The sequence below is a fragment of the Dryobates pubescens genome, chromosome 6 (genome assembly GCF_014839835.1).
Source record: "Dryobates pubescens isolate bDryPub1 chromosome 6, bDryPub1.pri, whole genome shotgun sequence".
Taxonomy (NCBI): Eukaryota; Metazoa; Chordata; class Aves; order Piciformes; family Picidae; genus Dryobates; species Dryobates pubescens.
Genome location: NC_071617.1, coordinates 12,030,041 through 12,048,406, shown reverse-complemented (window position 1 = coordinate 12,048,406; position 18,366 = coordinate 12,030,041). Strand labels below are relative to the sequence as shown.

General features: G+C 38.8%; 1 protein-coding gene across 19 annotated transcripts in view; it reads right to left on the bottom strand.

Moving 5' to 3' along the window:
* Positions 1-5,018: 5,018 nt before the first annotated feature.
* Positions 5,019-18,366, bottom strand: part of EYA4 (EYA transcriptional coactivator and phosphatase 4) — a 161,948-nt gene continuing 148,600 nt past the window's right edge. For 12 of the 19 annotated variants that reach the window (XM_054162595.1, XM_054162602.1, XM_054162605.1 and 9 more), the window contains 6 exons: positions 14,655-14,713; positions 14,386-14,546; positions 11,998-12,112; positions 10,067-10,188; positions 7,354-7,454; positions 5,019-5,703 (listed from right to left, as the gene is read on the bottom strand). In XM_054162595.1, the coding sequence (XP_054018570.1) occupies positions 5,623-5,703; positions 7,354-7,454; positions 10,067-10,188; positions 11,998-12,112; positions 14,386-14,546; positions 14,655-14,713 (639 nt within the window). In that variant the 3' untranslated portion in view covers positions 5,019-5,622. Of the gene's footprint in view, positions 5,704-7,353; positions 7,455-7,493; positions 7,595-10,066; positions 10,189-11,997; positions 12,113-14,385; positions 14,547-14,654; positions 14,714-18,366 lie in introns of all 19 variants that reach the window. The other 7 variants (XM_054162596.1, XM_054162601.1, XM_054162612.1 and 4 more) reach the window with 2 other exon arrangements.

The window sequence follows — 18,366 nt, the reverse complement described above, 5'->3', positions numbered from 1 at the left end:
GATGTGGCACTTGGTGCCATGGTTTACTAGTCATGAGGTCTTGGGTGACAGGTTGGACTTGATGATCTTTGAGGTCTTTTTCAACCTTATCGATTCTCTGATTCTATGATTCTGAACCCTGTCCCTGATGCTTCCCTGCTCTCTTGCTTCATCTTTACTGAACTGCATATGTGAATTTCTAATAACCCATGTTTAGATGGATGTTTTGATGACTAATTCATCTGACAAATCTGAGAAATGGTGTTTTGTGCAACAAAGGATTTTCTTTGCTTGTCCACCTAAAAATAAATTTGTGAAATTTTCCAGCATTTCATTTGTTTCTCACTTTGGTCTCTTCTCCTAGGCAACCACCAACAGAACAAGAGGACACAGTCTCAAGCTGTGCCAGGGGAGCTGGATGACTGACTGTCTGACTCTCCTATGGAGTCAGACTGAGAGAGTTGGGGCTGTTCAGTCTGGAGAGGAGAAGGCTCTGAGGAGACCTTATTGTGGCCTTCCAACATCTTAAGGAGGCCTACAAGAAAACTGGTGAGGGACTTTTTAGGATGTTTTTTTAGGATGTTGTGATAGGATGAGGGGGAATGGAACAAAGCTAGAAATGGGTAGATTCAGATTGGATGTTAGGAAGAAGCGCTTCACCATGAGGGTGGTGAGACACTGTCCAGGGAAGTGGTAGAAGCCTCATCCCTGGAAGTTTTTAAGGCCAGGCTGGATGTGGCTCTGAACAACCTGATCTAGCATGAGGTCTTCCTGTCCATGGCAGGGGGGTTTGAACTAGATGATCCTTGAGGTTCCTTCCAGCCCTGACAGTTCTATGGTTCTATGATTTACAGATTTTCTCAGCTTTGACTCAAAAGGCTGCTTCCCTTCAGTAGCTCAGTCCATCTCCTGAACAACCCATGCCCATAAGATTAGTAAATGAATTGGTAAAGGAATTTAAATGACTATGTGTGTAGACCATGAAATTGATTTGATCTATATTTTACCCCAAAGATACTGCAACAAAGGTGTTATTTATCACTAACTGCATCTGGAGCAAGGCACCTAATGTTCTTGGTGAGGAAACCTGGGTGCAGAGCAGGAGCTGCTAGGTGTTTGAGAGGGGACTGGATGTGGCACTTGGTGCCATGGTTTAGTCATGGGGACTGAGGTGACAGGTTGGACTTGATGATCTTTGCGGTCTCTTCCAGCCTTGGTGATTCTGTGATTCTGTGTCTCTGAGCTTCCCTCTAGAGGCTGAACCCTGCAAACAGTACACAGGTGAGCATGGGCCCAGGGCTGCTCCAGGAATGATCCACAAAGGCAGCACAGGAATACTTAGAGAGACTCAAAGATCACTCTCAGTTCCTGTAAGAGACATTGTGTATGGAGAGTTTACAACACAAACCAAGCATCTTACAACACAGTATAGTGCAGAAAATGACATTTCCAGGTGTATTTATTGAGAAATAGTAACAATGTACATAATTTTACAAGCTTTTAATTTTAATTTACATTTTCTTAAATTATGTAGGCCCTAATAAACTATAGCCTGCTAATACATGACAGAGACCCTTGGTTTCAATTACATCTCCAAATTGCTGCTGTTTCTGGGATTTTGGCTCATGCCACTTCAGCTCCTCTTCAGAGATTCTAAATACCATATTCATTTAGAGCATATGCCCGGTGTCAATCCTGTAAAGCAGAGATGACTTTTGAACCAAACCCCTCGATCTGCATACAACCTCACAGCTACAAACTAGTCTTCCTATCATAAGCCATGTCCATCTTCTCCATAAAGTCTGCAATTCCAATTGGTTGCAGGATTTCCCCTGCCCCGAGACGAAATGTGCTTGCATACAGGGTTTTGATTTGCCCTCATCTCTCTTGTCAGCGCTTACTCTGGAACATGTGCTGCATCTGCTTTAGAAGTAAACACTGCTGCTCACACTGGATTCTAATTAAATCGGATCTGGGAGTTGGCTGCCACGTGTATCTTTGTGCACAGTCTCCAGAGGCATCTAAAAAGAAGTGTCATTTTGAGTTCTGCCTGTCCTCTTTTACACATTAACTGAATTGCATGGAGTTCCATCTATGTGAGGTACTACCTTGTGACTGAGGTCACACTGCAGTTGTATTCTGCAAGCTGACTATTCAAACGCCTAATGAATGTTCGAGTTCTGTATTGATTGTGAACTGTTAGAGTATCAGCAAAAGGCATTATATTCTATGCTTCATTTGCCCAAAATAATTGCAGCATGACATTGTGCTCAATCTTGGTTGTTGAGGAGAGGCTGAAGGAAAGGCAATTTCTGACTAATATGCTGCTGAATTAAAATCCACTCCATGTCAAAATGATCAGCCTTCATCCTAATCTATTCAGATCCATCTGGAACAGCCTGGTGTGACTCTGCCTCTGCCTTGCTTATTTTCTCCTCTGTGTTGTTCATGCAGGAAAATATATCACAGCAATTTCTATCTACAAGGTAGGCTTTCATTCAAGGATACTTTTTACACACTTTTATTTAAAGATGCATAATAAGTTTTGCTTAGCCAGATAGTATTTGTGCTCTGAAATGAAATTCTGGTTTAGAATTTTGGTGCTGCAAAGCCTTTTGAGGGAAATCCTTGAATTTTCTTTGGGTGCACATTTCTGTGGGTGATTTATTTCTATGATTAACTTCTGCTATTAACCGAATCCAAGTTAAAATCAGAACTTGTTCATGCTCTGGAAAACCTCCCCCCCCTTTTGCCTCCACCTCCTCTCTAAAAGTCCAGTATTAATAACTAAACCATACCTGCCACAGAGAGCTAAGTGCAACTGAGTGAAGGCACTGCAAGAGTTTTCTAAGAATTGACAGCTGTTGCTGGGCTGCTGCTTGTTCTTACATCTGATTAGGACAAGAACACTGAAAAGCTGAACAAATAACTTGAGAAATCATATTGCTTCATGCATTTACATAACACTATGACTTGTCAAAAAAAGAAAAAGAAGATGGTTCACCAAGCCGTTTTTTCCCTTGTTTATTTTGTTGGCTTTTGTTTTGTTTTATGTTGAGATTCTCCTGCAATGTTATGATTTTGGAACCTGAGAAGGGCTCTGTTCCTATTCCAGCAGAATTTTTGCACCTGAAAAACTACAAAAGGCTGATACTACAGCTTTTTAGGAAAAATGTACTTCCAGGCTAAATTTGACTAGACATGCCCTGTAAATATAAAGAAGTTATGCATATTTTGGGGTTTTTTGGACACATAAATCTATTACCCAATAGCTAGTGTATAATTATTTCGTATGTGGCAAGTCTCATGTGATGGCTTTAAACTTCCCAGTGACAACAAATTGTCATTAGTTTGTTGGGAGATGACTTGTTCCAACATGGTAAAGAGATTCCACTTGTATTCATTTAAAGAGGCTATTTGCCTTGGACTTTCGGTGGCTTCAGGCTTTCACCTACCAACTAACTTTCATATAACCTACAAAGTTTAAATCAACAAAGTTACTACCTGGTAACAAGACATATGGTGGATTCACAGCACAGACAGGGAAGATCTTCACCTCAGGGCTGACTACTGTGCTTTGTGCAGGCATCCTAGAGTTTGCATTTAATATCTCTCGCACACACTTCTTTGCACAGTCAGAGCCCAGGCAACCTCAGGTGTCTCCACATAGAGTGTTAAAAGCCAAAAAGCAGTTTCCATCCTCTGCCATGAGAGATTAACCGCTTCCTGCTGTTTCAGGTGGAGTCACTGTCCCTGGAGGTGTTCAAGAGGGGATTGGACGTGGCACTTGGTGCCATGGTTTAGTAGTCATGAGGTCTTGGGTGACAGGTTGGACTTGATGATCTTTGAGGTCTTTTCCAACCTTATTGATTCTATGATTCAGAGTGCTCAAGCTGCACGTGGAGCACTGGGGACCCTGTGTGCAATGAGGGTCTCGTTCATTTTGCGAAGCTGAAAGGTAGCACGTTCCAAACTTGCAAACTGTATGGACTGTAAGTTTTAACAGATATGATGAAAATTAAGGTAATGTTTTTCTAAGTATTTCTTCATAAATTCCCTTCCTTAGCTTCTCAGATGTCTGACATGCTATTGCAGTTTTTCATTCAGAAACATTTAGGGTTGTTAACGTGTAATATAGTTGTGAAATCCAAAATGGGACAGGAAAATCATGTTGACCCGCACCAGGAGACTCACAGATGTGGTACGGAATCAAAAAGCTACCAAAATGCTGTTACCTTTACCAGATATGGCTGATGGTATTATGCCAGCAATTTCAGCAGTTTGTGTTGATCCTGGATATGCTGAAGGTAGTATAATTTGTGCATCTGACTGGTGAGGGGTTCTTTAGTCATTTTTCATTCCTAACGAACTTGTGCTTATTTCCCCACTGTGCTTAATTCCGTATTTTCACCTTCAAGTAATGCCACCTGCACACTTTGTCTGCTGAATAGAAATTTGCCCTTTTATACACAGCAGATGCACTCACTATATGGCTTTCTGTGGACTAAGTAATTAATGAATATGGCTCTTGTTGGAGAATCAAGAAACGGTGCTGAAGGTGTTAAACTTATGTTTTCTAGCTTTCAAGGCAGCGGTCCCCGGTATCAACCTCCCAACATCCTCTTAACTTTCCTCAAACAATCTGTGGAATTATTCAGAATCCAAATGAAAACCACAAACTTTCCTTTATTATATTTTGTTGTGTTTTTTTTTTTTTTCTTACTGCAACAAATACTGAAATGCTTTGGTGCAGCCTTGCTCTTTGATTGCTGTGAATTTCAAATTTGGTCATGTCAAAAACTATCACAAAGATTATTATTCTTATTTTGTTGTTGTTGTTGCTGTTGTTGTTTATCTACATAGTTTTTAACCAAAATTACATTATAACACACAAACACAGTCTTTTCTTTAAGGCACAACACATCATTATGCACATTCCGTTTGCCAAACTTATAAAAGAGACAATATTATATAACCCTGTCCCTCCCCTGTTCCCCTTCCCTCCTCCCCCCAGACCCCCAAAAACAACAACAAAAAAAAAAAGAAAGAAAAATTGCATCCACTTCCAAAATCAGCTGCTAATAAAGTCACAGTAAATTATTTTCACCAATAATTTACACAAATTACAGGTCTAGACAGGATTGTCATTATACAGTCTGAGTGCATTCCAATTCAGATTTTCTGGGTTAGGTAGGCTAAAGTCTGGTTCAAACCTCAGTGCTGAGAATATATCCCATTTTGAGGAATGTTGTTGAACACCACTTTGTCGGCTGGAAAATGCGTGTTGGTGCTTTGCCAGTTCGAGTCCTTTGTTCACTCCTGTCAGGGCTCACTTGGTGTGTACCAGCAACCTCCACAGTTTTCATTCATTGAAAAACGTTGCATATATAAGACCTTAGAGCTTCCTTACGTAGCACTAATGTTTTAACTCCATTCAGCAATCTGAATTCTTCCGTTTGGAATTTTTAATCCCAAACATTTCTTCCTTTCTTAAGACAATTCATATGTGGAAAGCCAAGAGGCATTGAATCACACATAAAAATTCAGTGTACTTGAAATATATATATATATATGTGTATATATATATACACACACACACACACATATATATATATATAAAGGATTGCCAGCTTTAGAACACAGTTACAAATACTCTAGTTCCAGTGCTTGATGGAGAGCCAAGAGGTCCGAATGACTGGATATCCTCCAGAAAGGCATGTTGTGCTGCGTTTGTTAGAGGGGGGAAAAGGTCAGGAAAGATGAACCAGTGTGACAGGCCAGTATATGACACATGAGGCTAGTCAGATTACCACCACCTATTTTACACCACTGTAGGTCTGGATTGATTTTTGCTAGTACGTTACTGACAAAAATCAGACCAAAATAGATCTGAGCTTAATAGTTCAACTGAAGTGAAAATAATTAGTCTTTCCTAACATTTTCTTTGGAAAGAGCCCATTATTTAGTAAGGGCTATTTGGTTGTTGTTAGCATGCAAACCCCTATGAAGGAGCATTAAGAGGAAATCCCTTTCTGCTCCCCCTTATTAGACTTTTCCATATAACCAACGATCATTTAGAGGGCTGTAAGACTTTCATTAAAAGAGGCTTCAGATTCAACACTCTGAATTCAACAGAATTGAATTACACTTTTCTCCATCTAGGGGGAAAAAAGAGAAATCTCTTTGGATAAGAAAATAACAAATTTCTGGCTTAAAAAAAAAAAAAAAAAAGAAAAGATAATTTGTACTGCAAAAAGCATCAGTGTCTATGAGAGATGTAGATATATGCACCATTCTCCTCCAGCAAATCTTTGGAACAGGGGAAAAAAAACCCAGCCACATATTTTCATGTTGTATTCAGATCTATTTATAATGTGCTATATTCATCCATCTCTCTGGATTCTTTATCTATCCATGCAATATAGGCAATGTTAAGAAAAAAAAGCATGCCAGACTGGAAAGTATGCAATCCAACCACCTTTGTTTAGCACAAACTATGAAAGACCCATCACCAGTATTGTACCTATATTAAGGAACCATTTGGAATGAGCATTTTGGTTACTTTCGTTTTGTTTCCCTCCGCGCTACAAAACTAGCAGGGCGCTTGGTTTTGCTACTCCTAGCATGGTATTTGCATTCCTTGTCCCATGTAGACACCATGAGGCAAAGATTTGCAGTTTCTGCACGCTTCCAAGGTTATACTTGGGAACTATGGTGCAAATGAATAACTTGATCTGTTTCTGCACATCGAAAACTTATCTGATGAAACTGCGACTTGAATGATTCTCATGAGAAAACAGAGTATTCCTAAAGATACAGTTCATTTTAGGCACAGATTCGGTGCACAATCTCTATGTTGTGTTCTTTTTTGTTTGGCAGATGTGTCTTTCTCGAAGCAGATTATCTGTTCATCGAATTTGCTTCAGTACACTACAGATCTTTACCAATCTCAGCAAAAGCTTTGCACAGTTCTTTATGGTTTTCCACATTCTCGGTAACACTTCTCTTGAAGCTTCCCTGATTTCAACATTTAAAGAAAACCACCACCCAAACCTTGTGCCACAGCCCTTTATATCTCTTCTGTTTAATTGGCATGAAAAGTTAGTCAGATTTTTTTTCCCTTCCAATCATTTGTCATTTCTTCTAAAAACAATTTTGCAACTTTGTTTCATTCCAAACCAAAGTGAGGCAAATGCTAGAATCCAAATGGTTCATTTTACTCTAAGTTTTTTAACTTGTCATGCTCTTGTGGCCTTGCATCTGGGGACTACAATTATTTGTCATTCTGCCATTGTGCAACACTGACAGAAATGCAAACAGAAAGGCTTGCATTAGTAGCTATGTATCACACCAACATTTCAGGAGACAGGTTACCTTTTTTGCTGCCTGTTCTTCTTCTACACCATCCCCAATTACAACATATACTACTTTTCTGCCAAACCTTTGCATTATTCGTTCAAAGCAACTTTCTTTTCCTGGAAGATAAATGAGATAAGAGTTCAGAGTGAAGTTACCTGATTAGCTGCATGTTCCTCATCTCGGCCATCTCCAATCACAACATAAGTTATGTTAGTGCCAAATCTGGACACTATACGCTCAAAACAGCTCTCTTTGCCTGAAAAAACAATGCACTACTTATTCAAGCTATCAAGTGAGTTATGGTAAAGCCCTACAAGGGATTATTGTAGTGGCGAGACATTGTTACTACTGCTTTTGAAAAGTTCCCAGCCTTGGGATTTAGAGCCAGAGCTGGCAAGAAGCAATTAATTCCCATAGTAAAACTAAGCTGTTCCACGTAAAATGAAATCTCTTTCTCAATTGTCACAGGAAAGTCAGGAAGATGAAACAATTAGCAGCACTGTAAAAATGAATAGGTCAGCGGATGAATAGCTGAATTCAAATATTTCCTTGTTATTGCAGTAATATTTCAAGGAAAGCAGAACATTTAATTCAATAATTATAGAATCATGTTGGTGGAAAAAGAGCTTTAAGATTATTGAGTCTAACCACTGCCTCTGTGGTAGGTGTTCCACAACAAGTGATGTAGCAGCGGAAAAAATTGTTCTAAGAACAATGGACAAGCAAGGTGAAATTAGACAACAGGTTCCTGTGAGAACTTCATGAAGCATTTGGCTCTTTTGGAGAAACATGGAAACAAGTAAGCTAAGACAGTAATAACGATAAAAAGAATTGAAAGTGCAGTCATCGACTCATCTCATTGTCCAGGTTCAGTTTTGCCAACAAATGCTTCTACTATAGATCCTAAAACTGTCCTAATACAATGATTTCACTGTCTCCACAGGTGATCTCCACATTTAATTAACCCTTACCATTAGGAAACTTCTCTCCAACATGACCTACACATGCAAAGAAATGATCACCTATAGTCATACTTCCTAACAACACAGAAAAAGAGTATTTCTTCCCTTTCCACAATAAAATCACAAAATCACAGAATGGCTTGGGTTGCAAGGGACCTCCAAAGGTGGTGAAGCAAGGAGGGACATCCTCCATTAGATCAGGCACCTCAGTGCCTTGTCAAGCCTGACCTTAATATCTCTGGGGATGGGGCCTCAACTACCTCCCTGGGCAACCTGTTTCAGTGTTCCACTCCCCTCACGGTATAGAACTTCCTCCTGAAGTCCAACCTAAATCTGCTCTTGTCTAATTGAAAACCATTGCCCTTCATCCTATCACTACAGGCCTTCATTAACTGTCGCTTTCCAGCCTTCTTGTAGACTCCCTTCAGGTATTGTCTACCCAGTCTTACATCCCAGATTTTTAGTCTCTTCTCACAAGCTCCTGATTTCTACATCTCTGATGTTTACTGCTCTTGTTTATTCTTGGCTGGCCCACAAAAAAGGGCTTATGATTAGGAAAAGCATTGTGAGAACCAGATTTCAGTGTGTGCAAGCAACAGCTGCAGTTACAGTTTTCTGCTCATCACAGAGCACAGATCACTGAGATGAAAAAGTAGAGAGAGATCTTGTACCCAGTAGAATTTGCTGTGCTCCTGACAGTGGCCATACTATTCCCAGAAGGAATTCCTGGTGCAGAATAAATTTGACAGAGCCTCTGGGGGATGTGCTTCACTTCACCACCCCCTTCTGTGCTGTTAGCACCATTAATGCTCCTTCCTTAGGTCTGAGTGCAGTCTCAGTGACTGAATCCAACGTGTACAGGCTGTGTGACACATGACATTAATTCCAGAGGCTGCTCAGTATCAGGTTGTATTTGGGACACTTGGTGCCTTGACTTCAGTTTATGAAGTGTTTGAGGCATTTCTGTCTAGAAGACATCTACAGCTAATTAAAAGATGACTGAGGTAATAGTTTTTCCTGACACTGTTACAGTATGCATTGTTTTTTCACTTGTGAATATCATTTAGGAAATACATTCTAATGCTTTTGTTAATAAAGTGTCACATTTCATGTTATATGAAGTGTCATAGGTATAGATACTAAACATTCCTGAATTAATAATGGGTAAATCACAAAATGTGCCAAAATTATCAGTCATTGTAGGCTGCACCATTTCACAGGAATTGCAACTTGTCTTGCTTTACAAGGAAATGTTGGATGCTATTTCCAAACCCCATGACTTTCCAGACTGTAATACACAGGAGAGAGTGAGTTATCAACAGCATAGGCAAGTGCTTTGTGGCATCCATCAGCACAGGTTCTGTTGGCGACAGTCATCATTACCATCACTGATGTGCTGTGCTTCCAGAAAAAGCTTGTCAAGTGGTGGCCTAGCTTACATGGAGCTGAAGGTCAGAGCAGAGTCTATTTTAACAGAAGTCCTGCTTAGACTTGATTTCACAAAACACTTTTCATTTTTTTCCCCACACATTTTATGTTTTCTGCACCATACATAGGAGTTTCTGATGCTTTTAATCAGTATGGAGACCTTTATTCCTTTGGGCATCAGTGAAAATAAGCTGAAGTTGAAATTTATTGACAAACACATGCAGTGCCTAAATCTTGTGACACTGTGTCAGGGAAGTGGCTTGGAATCCATCCATTACTGGCAAACAAATATTGGCAAGGCAGTGCTCTTAGAAAGGATGAAAGAATAAATTTCTTACCTATTTTTGTTGCGCTGTAAATATTTTCAATAGGAAAAGCTCCTCCTAAGCTGTATAGCAGAACTTTTGCAAGTGCTGGGATAAGCTGGGTTGTTGTTACCAACACATTTACACAATTATTCCTAAAAAGAGTAAAACAGTTAAAGTTTAAATGCCTTAAAATCGTTTCCCAAATGCTGATGAGGCGAACAAGCTGTGGAAAGCATAGTCAGGATTCCTCAACATTTACTTTTCACTCACACAGCAATGCTGCTCAGCATCAAGACTTCCAGAAAAATTAAGTGCTTTTGGCAAAACCCTTTAAAACATATACAAGCCTGATTTGTAGGAAATATTCCACACTTCTTCATAAAAAATAGGACCTTGAGGATGGGTTCACTAAAATGCAGACTTTTCAGATCACCAACTATCTCCACAAATTGGCATTCTAACGCTTTGAAACCGTAATTTTCATGTTAACAATTACTTGATAGTAGGCACCAGACAAATAAACGTGTAAGGAGAAGTGAAGGCATCATTTGTTACTCCTGTCTTGAGGAGACACAACCAGCCAATACTCATTTCTGCACAATGACATCATTTTATACACGTTTCAAGAGTAAGAATATTTCTGAGAAAAGGGAGAGTTAGGAATAGCAATGCTAAGCAAGAATCGAATGGGGAGGATAAAAACTTGAATAGAGAAGTTGTGCTAGTGGTTGCACAACAGAAAACCCAAGAGCCAGGCTGCTTAGGCTAAAACATGAGCATGACAGTGTGAAGATGCAGCTGAGAGCAAATAGGTGTGATTTTTTTTTCCTTCCTGGTTCTTTCACAAACACCAAGCAAGACCTTAGGCTACTATTTCTGCTGTAATGTAACTCAATTTCCTACAACTAACACATAGATGATGTCAGCAGCCTCATAAGTAGCTTCTGAAGCTTTATAGCTGCACAGCTTTTTAAAGACAAGACAAAAGACAATGATTTTAACAGTCCTGAGAAACTGCTAAGTTTTCCAGGCTCATCCATGAACGCTCAAACAGCCTTCATTACCAAATGTCTTTTGGAAGACCAGCAATTGAGCCAGAAATGCAGAGCTAAACACAATAGATTGCATGCATTTGCCCCCCTGCCTTTTTTCCCCCCTCTTGAAGTGTTTAAGACACTGTTAAATAAACAATCAAGAGTTAAACACATTACAAAAGTTGTTAGGTTTCATCTAGATTTTTCACCTTTTCAGGTTTGTTCTTTCCACTTGATGCTGAGTCTTTACCCAGACATGTTTGGAAGTCAAGATGGCTTAACTTTGTTTTTTATAATGGTTTAAAACCAGCTCTTTTGGGGACTTCTAATAATATACATATTGCAAGGCTGAATAACTAGCAGCAGTGTTCACAGTTTTACTGTTTCAAAGGAACAATGTATTTTATGTCTCCTTAATAGAAACCCAGACTTTCACCTCAGTTAAAACAGACTTTTGGTCTCCTGAAAACTTAGATATACACTTAAGCCTACTGGTTTGTCTGGAAAGACAGAGGGCAAATGCTTTTTTTATTCAGGGATCTACACAATATTTATGCAACACCATGAATAGCCACAAACATTGGAGGACAGAACAGGGAGACAGGGAATTCAGAGGATGCTGTCCAGAAGCTAATAAATTACAGGCTGGTTCAGAATTTCTACAGTACCCTTTCAATGTATGCAGGGCCATTTATCCTATTTTAAAGGATACTACATATTAACTTTATTAAATGTTTGACTCACTGAAAATTGAGTAAGCTGTAAATTAAATCACTTTCCATGGATTTTTTCCTATGTCCTATTAAACAGTTGTATTAGAGCTGATGTGTTTTAAAGGCACCGATTTATTGTAACTTAAAATGTCCAAAAAAGAGCCATTACAAGTCCAAAACTAGAAACTTCTTTAGAGTAGACCCAAATACATACCTTGTGCTGATAATTGATAACGATTTAAGTGCATTTGTTAGCCAGGAGTCTGTTAGAGCTTCAATCTCTGCTCTTAATTGCAACCATGCATCTCTTTTAGCGGGACCCAGGAGTCCTTTTATGTGAAAAAGCAAGAACAGAAAACAAACAAAATTAAATTCTGTATTAGCTGGAATGTATAGATTTTATAGCAACAGTTTCATTTTAAATTTCACTAGAGCTTGAAAAAAATCATCAATGGGAAATTCTATTGTCTTCAAGGCTTGGTAAAGCATTTGGGTTTTTGTACTTCATTGTATCAAGGGATGCCATTGAGTATTGTAGTTAAGAAGCAGTAGTCTGAGGTGGTTGTTATGTTTATTCTTTTTCTATTTAGATACTTCTAAAGCAGCTCCTCACATGCATCTTATTCTCTAATAATCAGAGGCAGGGACAAGAAGACCCATGCCACTGGGATGATATGCAAAGACACTTACAGAAGAAGACACTTCAGAATAAACTTGGCCTTTGCAGTATCTGCATCAGTTTAATACTGCCCTGCTTATAACTCTGGACATAGGTGAACCTCAGGTTACACACATGGAAATGCATTTGTTTGCTGATGACTTGCTCTTCATGTCCTGTTGTAGTCAGTAACCATAGCACCTTTTATAGCCCTGCAACAGCTGTACATCTAATGTTCTCATATCTCAGTTGGTCCCTTAAAACACCTTAAAATTTCCTTTTGGCTATAAATTGTCAGATTTTTAAAAACACCCAGAGTCTATTGAATGTTGAGACACATGTTCTTTGGAATGTAGTTATTTTAAATTTAGATTTGGTCCTGGAAAAGCAGGGAAGCAGGCTTCATGACCTTTAGTAACCCCCTTCTCTTTCACACCCTGTGTTCCCGAGAAGTGATGATGACTGTCCTCAAGAATCTGCAATGAGGCAACCTAAAAATACCTAGTTTGATCAAGCCTTCTGTTGCCTTCTAACAGCTATATTGAAATAGAAAGAGAGATGTGTAATAAAAAGATTATTAAAAAAAGCTAGGAAGCAGAGGATGAATGAACAAACATTTCATTGTGCCAGCGACGGAATGCATTTCAGAAGCAGTATTTGTGGGAGAGAATAAAAACCTTATTACAATGCACCGTGCATCTGTACTTTGCCTTTGCAATGATCCTCTGAGTGTGTTTCCTCTTGGACTTAAGCTCCTACTAGTGTTAGATGTTCTATGAAATGCAGCAGTTTTAGAATGTTAGATGCCTTAGGAGGTATAAGGAAGCCCAGTGAACTTGTGGATAAGAATGTTTCAGGTATTATATAAAAACTCTTCTCACCAATGAAGGGCAAGGCAGAGCAAGTGAAAGCAAATCACCTACTATCAGCCTTTGGTCTTACTGCTTATTCCAGTGACAAGTAAAGACTCTGAAATACTATGAGAAAACACATGTATTTCAGATTTACATAATAATGGCACTGTTTCCTGTTGACAGGAGACTGCAGGAAGGGCTAAAAGAACATCATGAGGGTGAGCTTCATTCTGAGTTTCATGTTCCTTTGTAAAATACTTCAGATGAGTTGAAAAAAACCTAGGGAATGGTAGAGTGTTCACCTGGACTCCTTCCCAGTTGGGTTAGCCTCATTTTATTCCCAAATGTGGCTATAGCAATACTTGAAGAATATTAAGTATTCCTTGTTCTTACAGTCTCTTCTTGAGGGAGTCAGTTGACTGCTCTCCTCAGAAGAGGGCTGTCTGTCTCTACAAGTCACATAGGACTCTCCAGAACAGATTCTTTCAGTTCTGCTGCTTGATTTCCTATAAGCCTGCTGGCACAGACAAGGCTGAGTCCATGAATGAAAACATTCACAAGAAAGCTCTCGGATTTCTTGCTAACAAAATTAACTGTGTAAGCTACAGGGTCAACAAAAGGGGCTAGTGGCATAGCATTACTAGAGTTTTCTTGCATCCACTGGTGAAAACAGACTAGCAGACACCCAGCAAAGAGTTTATCAGACAGTGTGTTGTTACCAACAGGTTTATGAAAATGTATGATGGAAAACGCCAGCCACAACCAATTTCTTATGTGGTAACTATACAACCTCTTCCCTAAAATCACAGCATATTTAAGGTGGAGTAAGTGGCTCAACAAATCAGTAAGGTGAGTATAACCAGGCTGGGTCTGAAGGAGAAAAATGAGCTCTGTGGAAGCTAAATGAAACCCTGCCTGGTTTCCCCATATCTGGTTCTCCTGCCATTACAGTCAGCAGCTTTCAACAGCCCATGCTCTAGTCACATCGCTTTCTGTTCACCATAGCTTCCAAGGCACATTCCCTTGGTATCAGTGAATTTTCATGAAGTTTAACCTGATCAGCACTCTAAATTGGTTTTGACAAACTCACCTCCTATGTTGTTCTTGTAAGTATTATACAACTCTTTTACTCTTCTGTAACGGAAAGCCAGCTTCCTCATCCAGTCAACCCCTCCTCTTACACCTGTTGGCAGACAAAGGTTTGCACTACTTGCAGCTGCATGGAAGCCATCAGTTGCAAAACTGTAGGTACTGCAAACACCCAAAATACAGTAAAAATAAATACAATGTATTCCTGTAAATGCTCAATTTATTCAATCTTTCAAGAAAAAAAACAAAAAAACAAACACTATATCTCACCTTAGGTCTTGTCCATTATCATCAGAAGAAACATCATCTATATGAACTTGATCACACTCCTGTTGAAAAAAAAAGCCCAGATGATAAACTGTTTTATGAGTGTATGCTCACCGTACGCTTAGCACAGATAAAGAAACGATCGGTGCAGGCCACTAACTGCACCAGAAGGTGGCGCTATAGGTGCACCTACGGTTTCCTATCGCTATTAGTTTCTTTAAAAGACTTCAACTTTCGGCTCCGACGCTGTGTAAATTATTAAACCAGAGCTTTAGAAAAGCAATGTGTAATTTTAGCGTGTTTCTAGATTTAAATCATTTTAATTGCAAAACAGCCCCAACAATTTCAAGTCTCTTTTACAGTCTAAAAAGCCCACTAATATTTAAAAACCATCTAGACCTTATTTCACCACTTCCTAAAAGCTGGTGATGACAAACCTCAACAGGCATTATCACCTCTGTTAAATCTCTGCGAGTTTGGATGCTTATCATGTTCTTTTATCCAAATGCCTCAGGCTGGAAAAATCACAGATAATCAAGCAGTCCTGGCAAACTTCATTATTTCCTGGTTTTGGAATGGATGGAAGTAACTCCAGGGAACTGAGGTACACTGGAAAACTGAACTCCCCTCCAAGATGGTTTTATAATTGGGATAGCTATCAAATATCCTTTTCTGCACAGTGGTTACAGCAGAAAGATAGGAAAATGCGGGGGAAGCACAAATAAATAAACAATCTATCAAGCAGCAGTAAATTGCATTAGTGTCTTCTGTAGCTGCTACAATTAACAGCTTAACTGAAGGATGGAGGCCTTTGAAATTCAGTGTATGGAGATTTTACTTTCTTGTATGTAAGTAAGTTTAAAAAAATTGAAGTAGCTGATTAATATAACCTTAAAATAATTTATGAAACATTTCAAGGAAGCATTTAAAACTGCTCCTCAGCTAATGCTTTCTGGTAATTTAACCTCATCATGAAGACAAAAATGAGGTTGAGCTCTCTTGTGCCTCAAAATAAGTCATCTGAGTCACTTATGCCAAATAAAGTTGCTGACAAGCAGCACTTGATTCAGACTCCCTGTGACGTGCAGGAATATGCAGTCCCAAGTCTCATACCAATGCTAAGCTGTCCAGTTAAATATGAATGAGGGAGTGATTTCCAAATGTGTATACCACAAGTTCCTAGACTGTGAATATGAGGAAGTAAGATTTCTTCTTTCTGTTTGATTTGTACCAAATGAAAACTTACCACTTTTAACCAAATGAAGTTGTTACAAAAATAAATTAGCAGGTTTGTTATAAAATAAATACATAAAACTTCAGTTTGAAGTACATTATTTTGTTGCATCATACAAGGAATCATAGTCTGAAATTTGTGTTATGACTAGAAGAATGAGGGGCCAAGCTCTGCACATTGGGATTAATCCATTAAGACAGGCATGAAAGAGCTGTGTTCATGGAACAGAAATGAATCTTTCTTCTCCCCACTGGAGACATAAAATTGTCTTGTGTCTGTCTGAGGCAATTATCTTGAGCTGTAGAATATTTTAAAGAATCTGCTTTTGGATGTAAATAGCAGATACACAGAGAAAGAAAATGGGAAGCAGCAGCTGAAATGAAATATTAGTTTCTTTATCCTTATTTACATTCCAGAAAAAAAAAATAAATACAACTATACTCCACCCAGTGTAGAACAAAGACTCAAAAATAAGATGGAAGTCCCCACTGGGACAAATTCTATGTCTATAATTTGCAATATCTGGCATCCTAATCGCCTTCACAGATTTCCCTGGAACTGGTCAAAGCATAACACAATTTCCAAGGCTTAAAAATCAGTCCTGTGGATTTGAAGATGTACAAATTAAATGGGGGGCACACAGAACTCCTCAGGCTAAGGAGGAATGTCTGCTGCTGTTTGGGTGTTCTCAAGGCTTTCAACTACATTGTCCCAGCCTTGAAAATTCCAGGTAACTGTTCTGTTGATAATGTCATTATTAAATTAAATATGAGCAGGTGGCAAAGGCAGAGCTGTTTACTTTGATTTGATCTCTGTTCATTGACTCTAGGAACAGGAGATAAGGGGGAATGCACAGCTTTCTGATTACTTGCTCCTTGCCCCTGCAAGAAGCTTCTTTAGTTTGTAAGGGGATCAAACCAAACAGCTTCCTCCTTTTCTGCCTTCCTATTCTCCTCTTGGACCTATGGCTTATCCCCTCAACCTACTGGCAATACACATTTACTGACCAACAACAAACTTAGGTGTCCATCACTCTTTGCTTTGTTTTACTTTGTTTTCCTGTTTATAAACCTACTTAACCTACTCAACTAAAGTGTTTACATTTTACAGATTCACTTATGTGGTGTGAAAAAACATTTTGGGGAAAAAAAAAAGAAAGAAAAAAAGAAGGAAAGAAAAAAGAAAGAGCAGATGGTTTGAGCAGATTTGAGACAGTTCTCTACTCTTCCCAAAAAGGAACAGAAAACTGGTGGTACATCACTACATTTGAGCTTCTTTGTGAAAGATACCAAACAGTTGCAGGGAGGAAGGAAGGAAGGACATCAAGTTTTAAATGTTAAGTTAAAATACATTTTGTATCCTCTATAGTACTGGCTACACTCAAATCCCAGAATCTCATTGTCAGTGCAAGGTCAAAACTAAGAAAGATAAAATACATTTCCTACTACTGAGAGTAGAGGAAAGGAATCTAGGTAGAGTAATTGGCTTTTGCTTGCAGCAATGCTAATTTAAATTTTATCTGCATGCAGTCAATTTTTTGCAGTAATTTTTTAGAGCCTGAAAATTTGAGCCTACAGAATCAACAAATCATCCATAAAAATTACTCTCCTGGAATGGACAATAATTTCATTATCCAGTAAAAACACTGACTCACCACACTGAACATGGAAATGTTATTACTGAGAGGATATTCAGCACCATGCTCTCCCAGGCAATACAGAACAGCCTTTTTTCATACATATATATACTTCAGGCTCTGTTAAAACTAGTTCACCCTGCCTCCCAAATTCTGAGGCTGATCTAAATCTTAAGTTTTTATTGAAAATTTTATTTCAAATAAGAAAAAAACAAACCCCACTTATTTAAAATGTGGTAGGATCATCATCAAATTGGAAACATAATTCAGTTTATTTGAAAGAAATACTCTTCATCATCATCCCGAGAGTGGAAGGGGATTAATGGAGTTGGCAGATTGATGTCCAAATTCCTACTTGCAGTTTGCAGAATTTTTTTGGTGGGTTTTTTGCATGCATATATGCCCCATCAACATTTTTAAAGCTATCTTAAAATTAATAAAATAATCTTAATTCTATTCCTTACCTAGTTGAGAGCATTAGCCAAGGTATTATTACAGAACTGAGTCCTGTCTCTAGGTACTGTTTAGGCACATGAGCACTAGAGCACTAGACTCCTGTTTTCATGGCAAAAGACCAAATGCCCTCCCAAATGATATTTCTCAAGCTAACTAAAATTTATACACTGAGAATAAAACAGTTGGAGAACAGCCTAGCCTGAAATAACAGTGCATCTTGGCTGATTAGAACGTGGGTTACTGGGTCAGTGGGGAATGTCTCAGCAGATTGGAATTTCTGCATCAGCAGTCATTGTAGTGAGACAGATTTGCATAGACTAAAGAAAATTTCATTTTTCCACGTGACAGCTTTCAATAATTTGGTTATTATTACTGGGCCCTGGCATGAA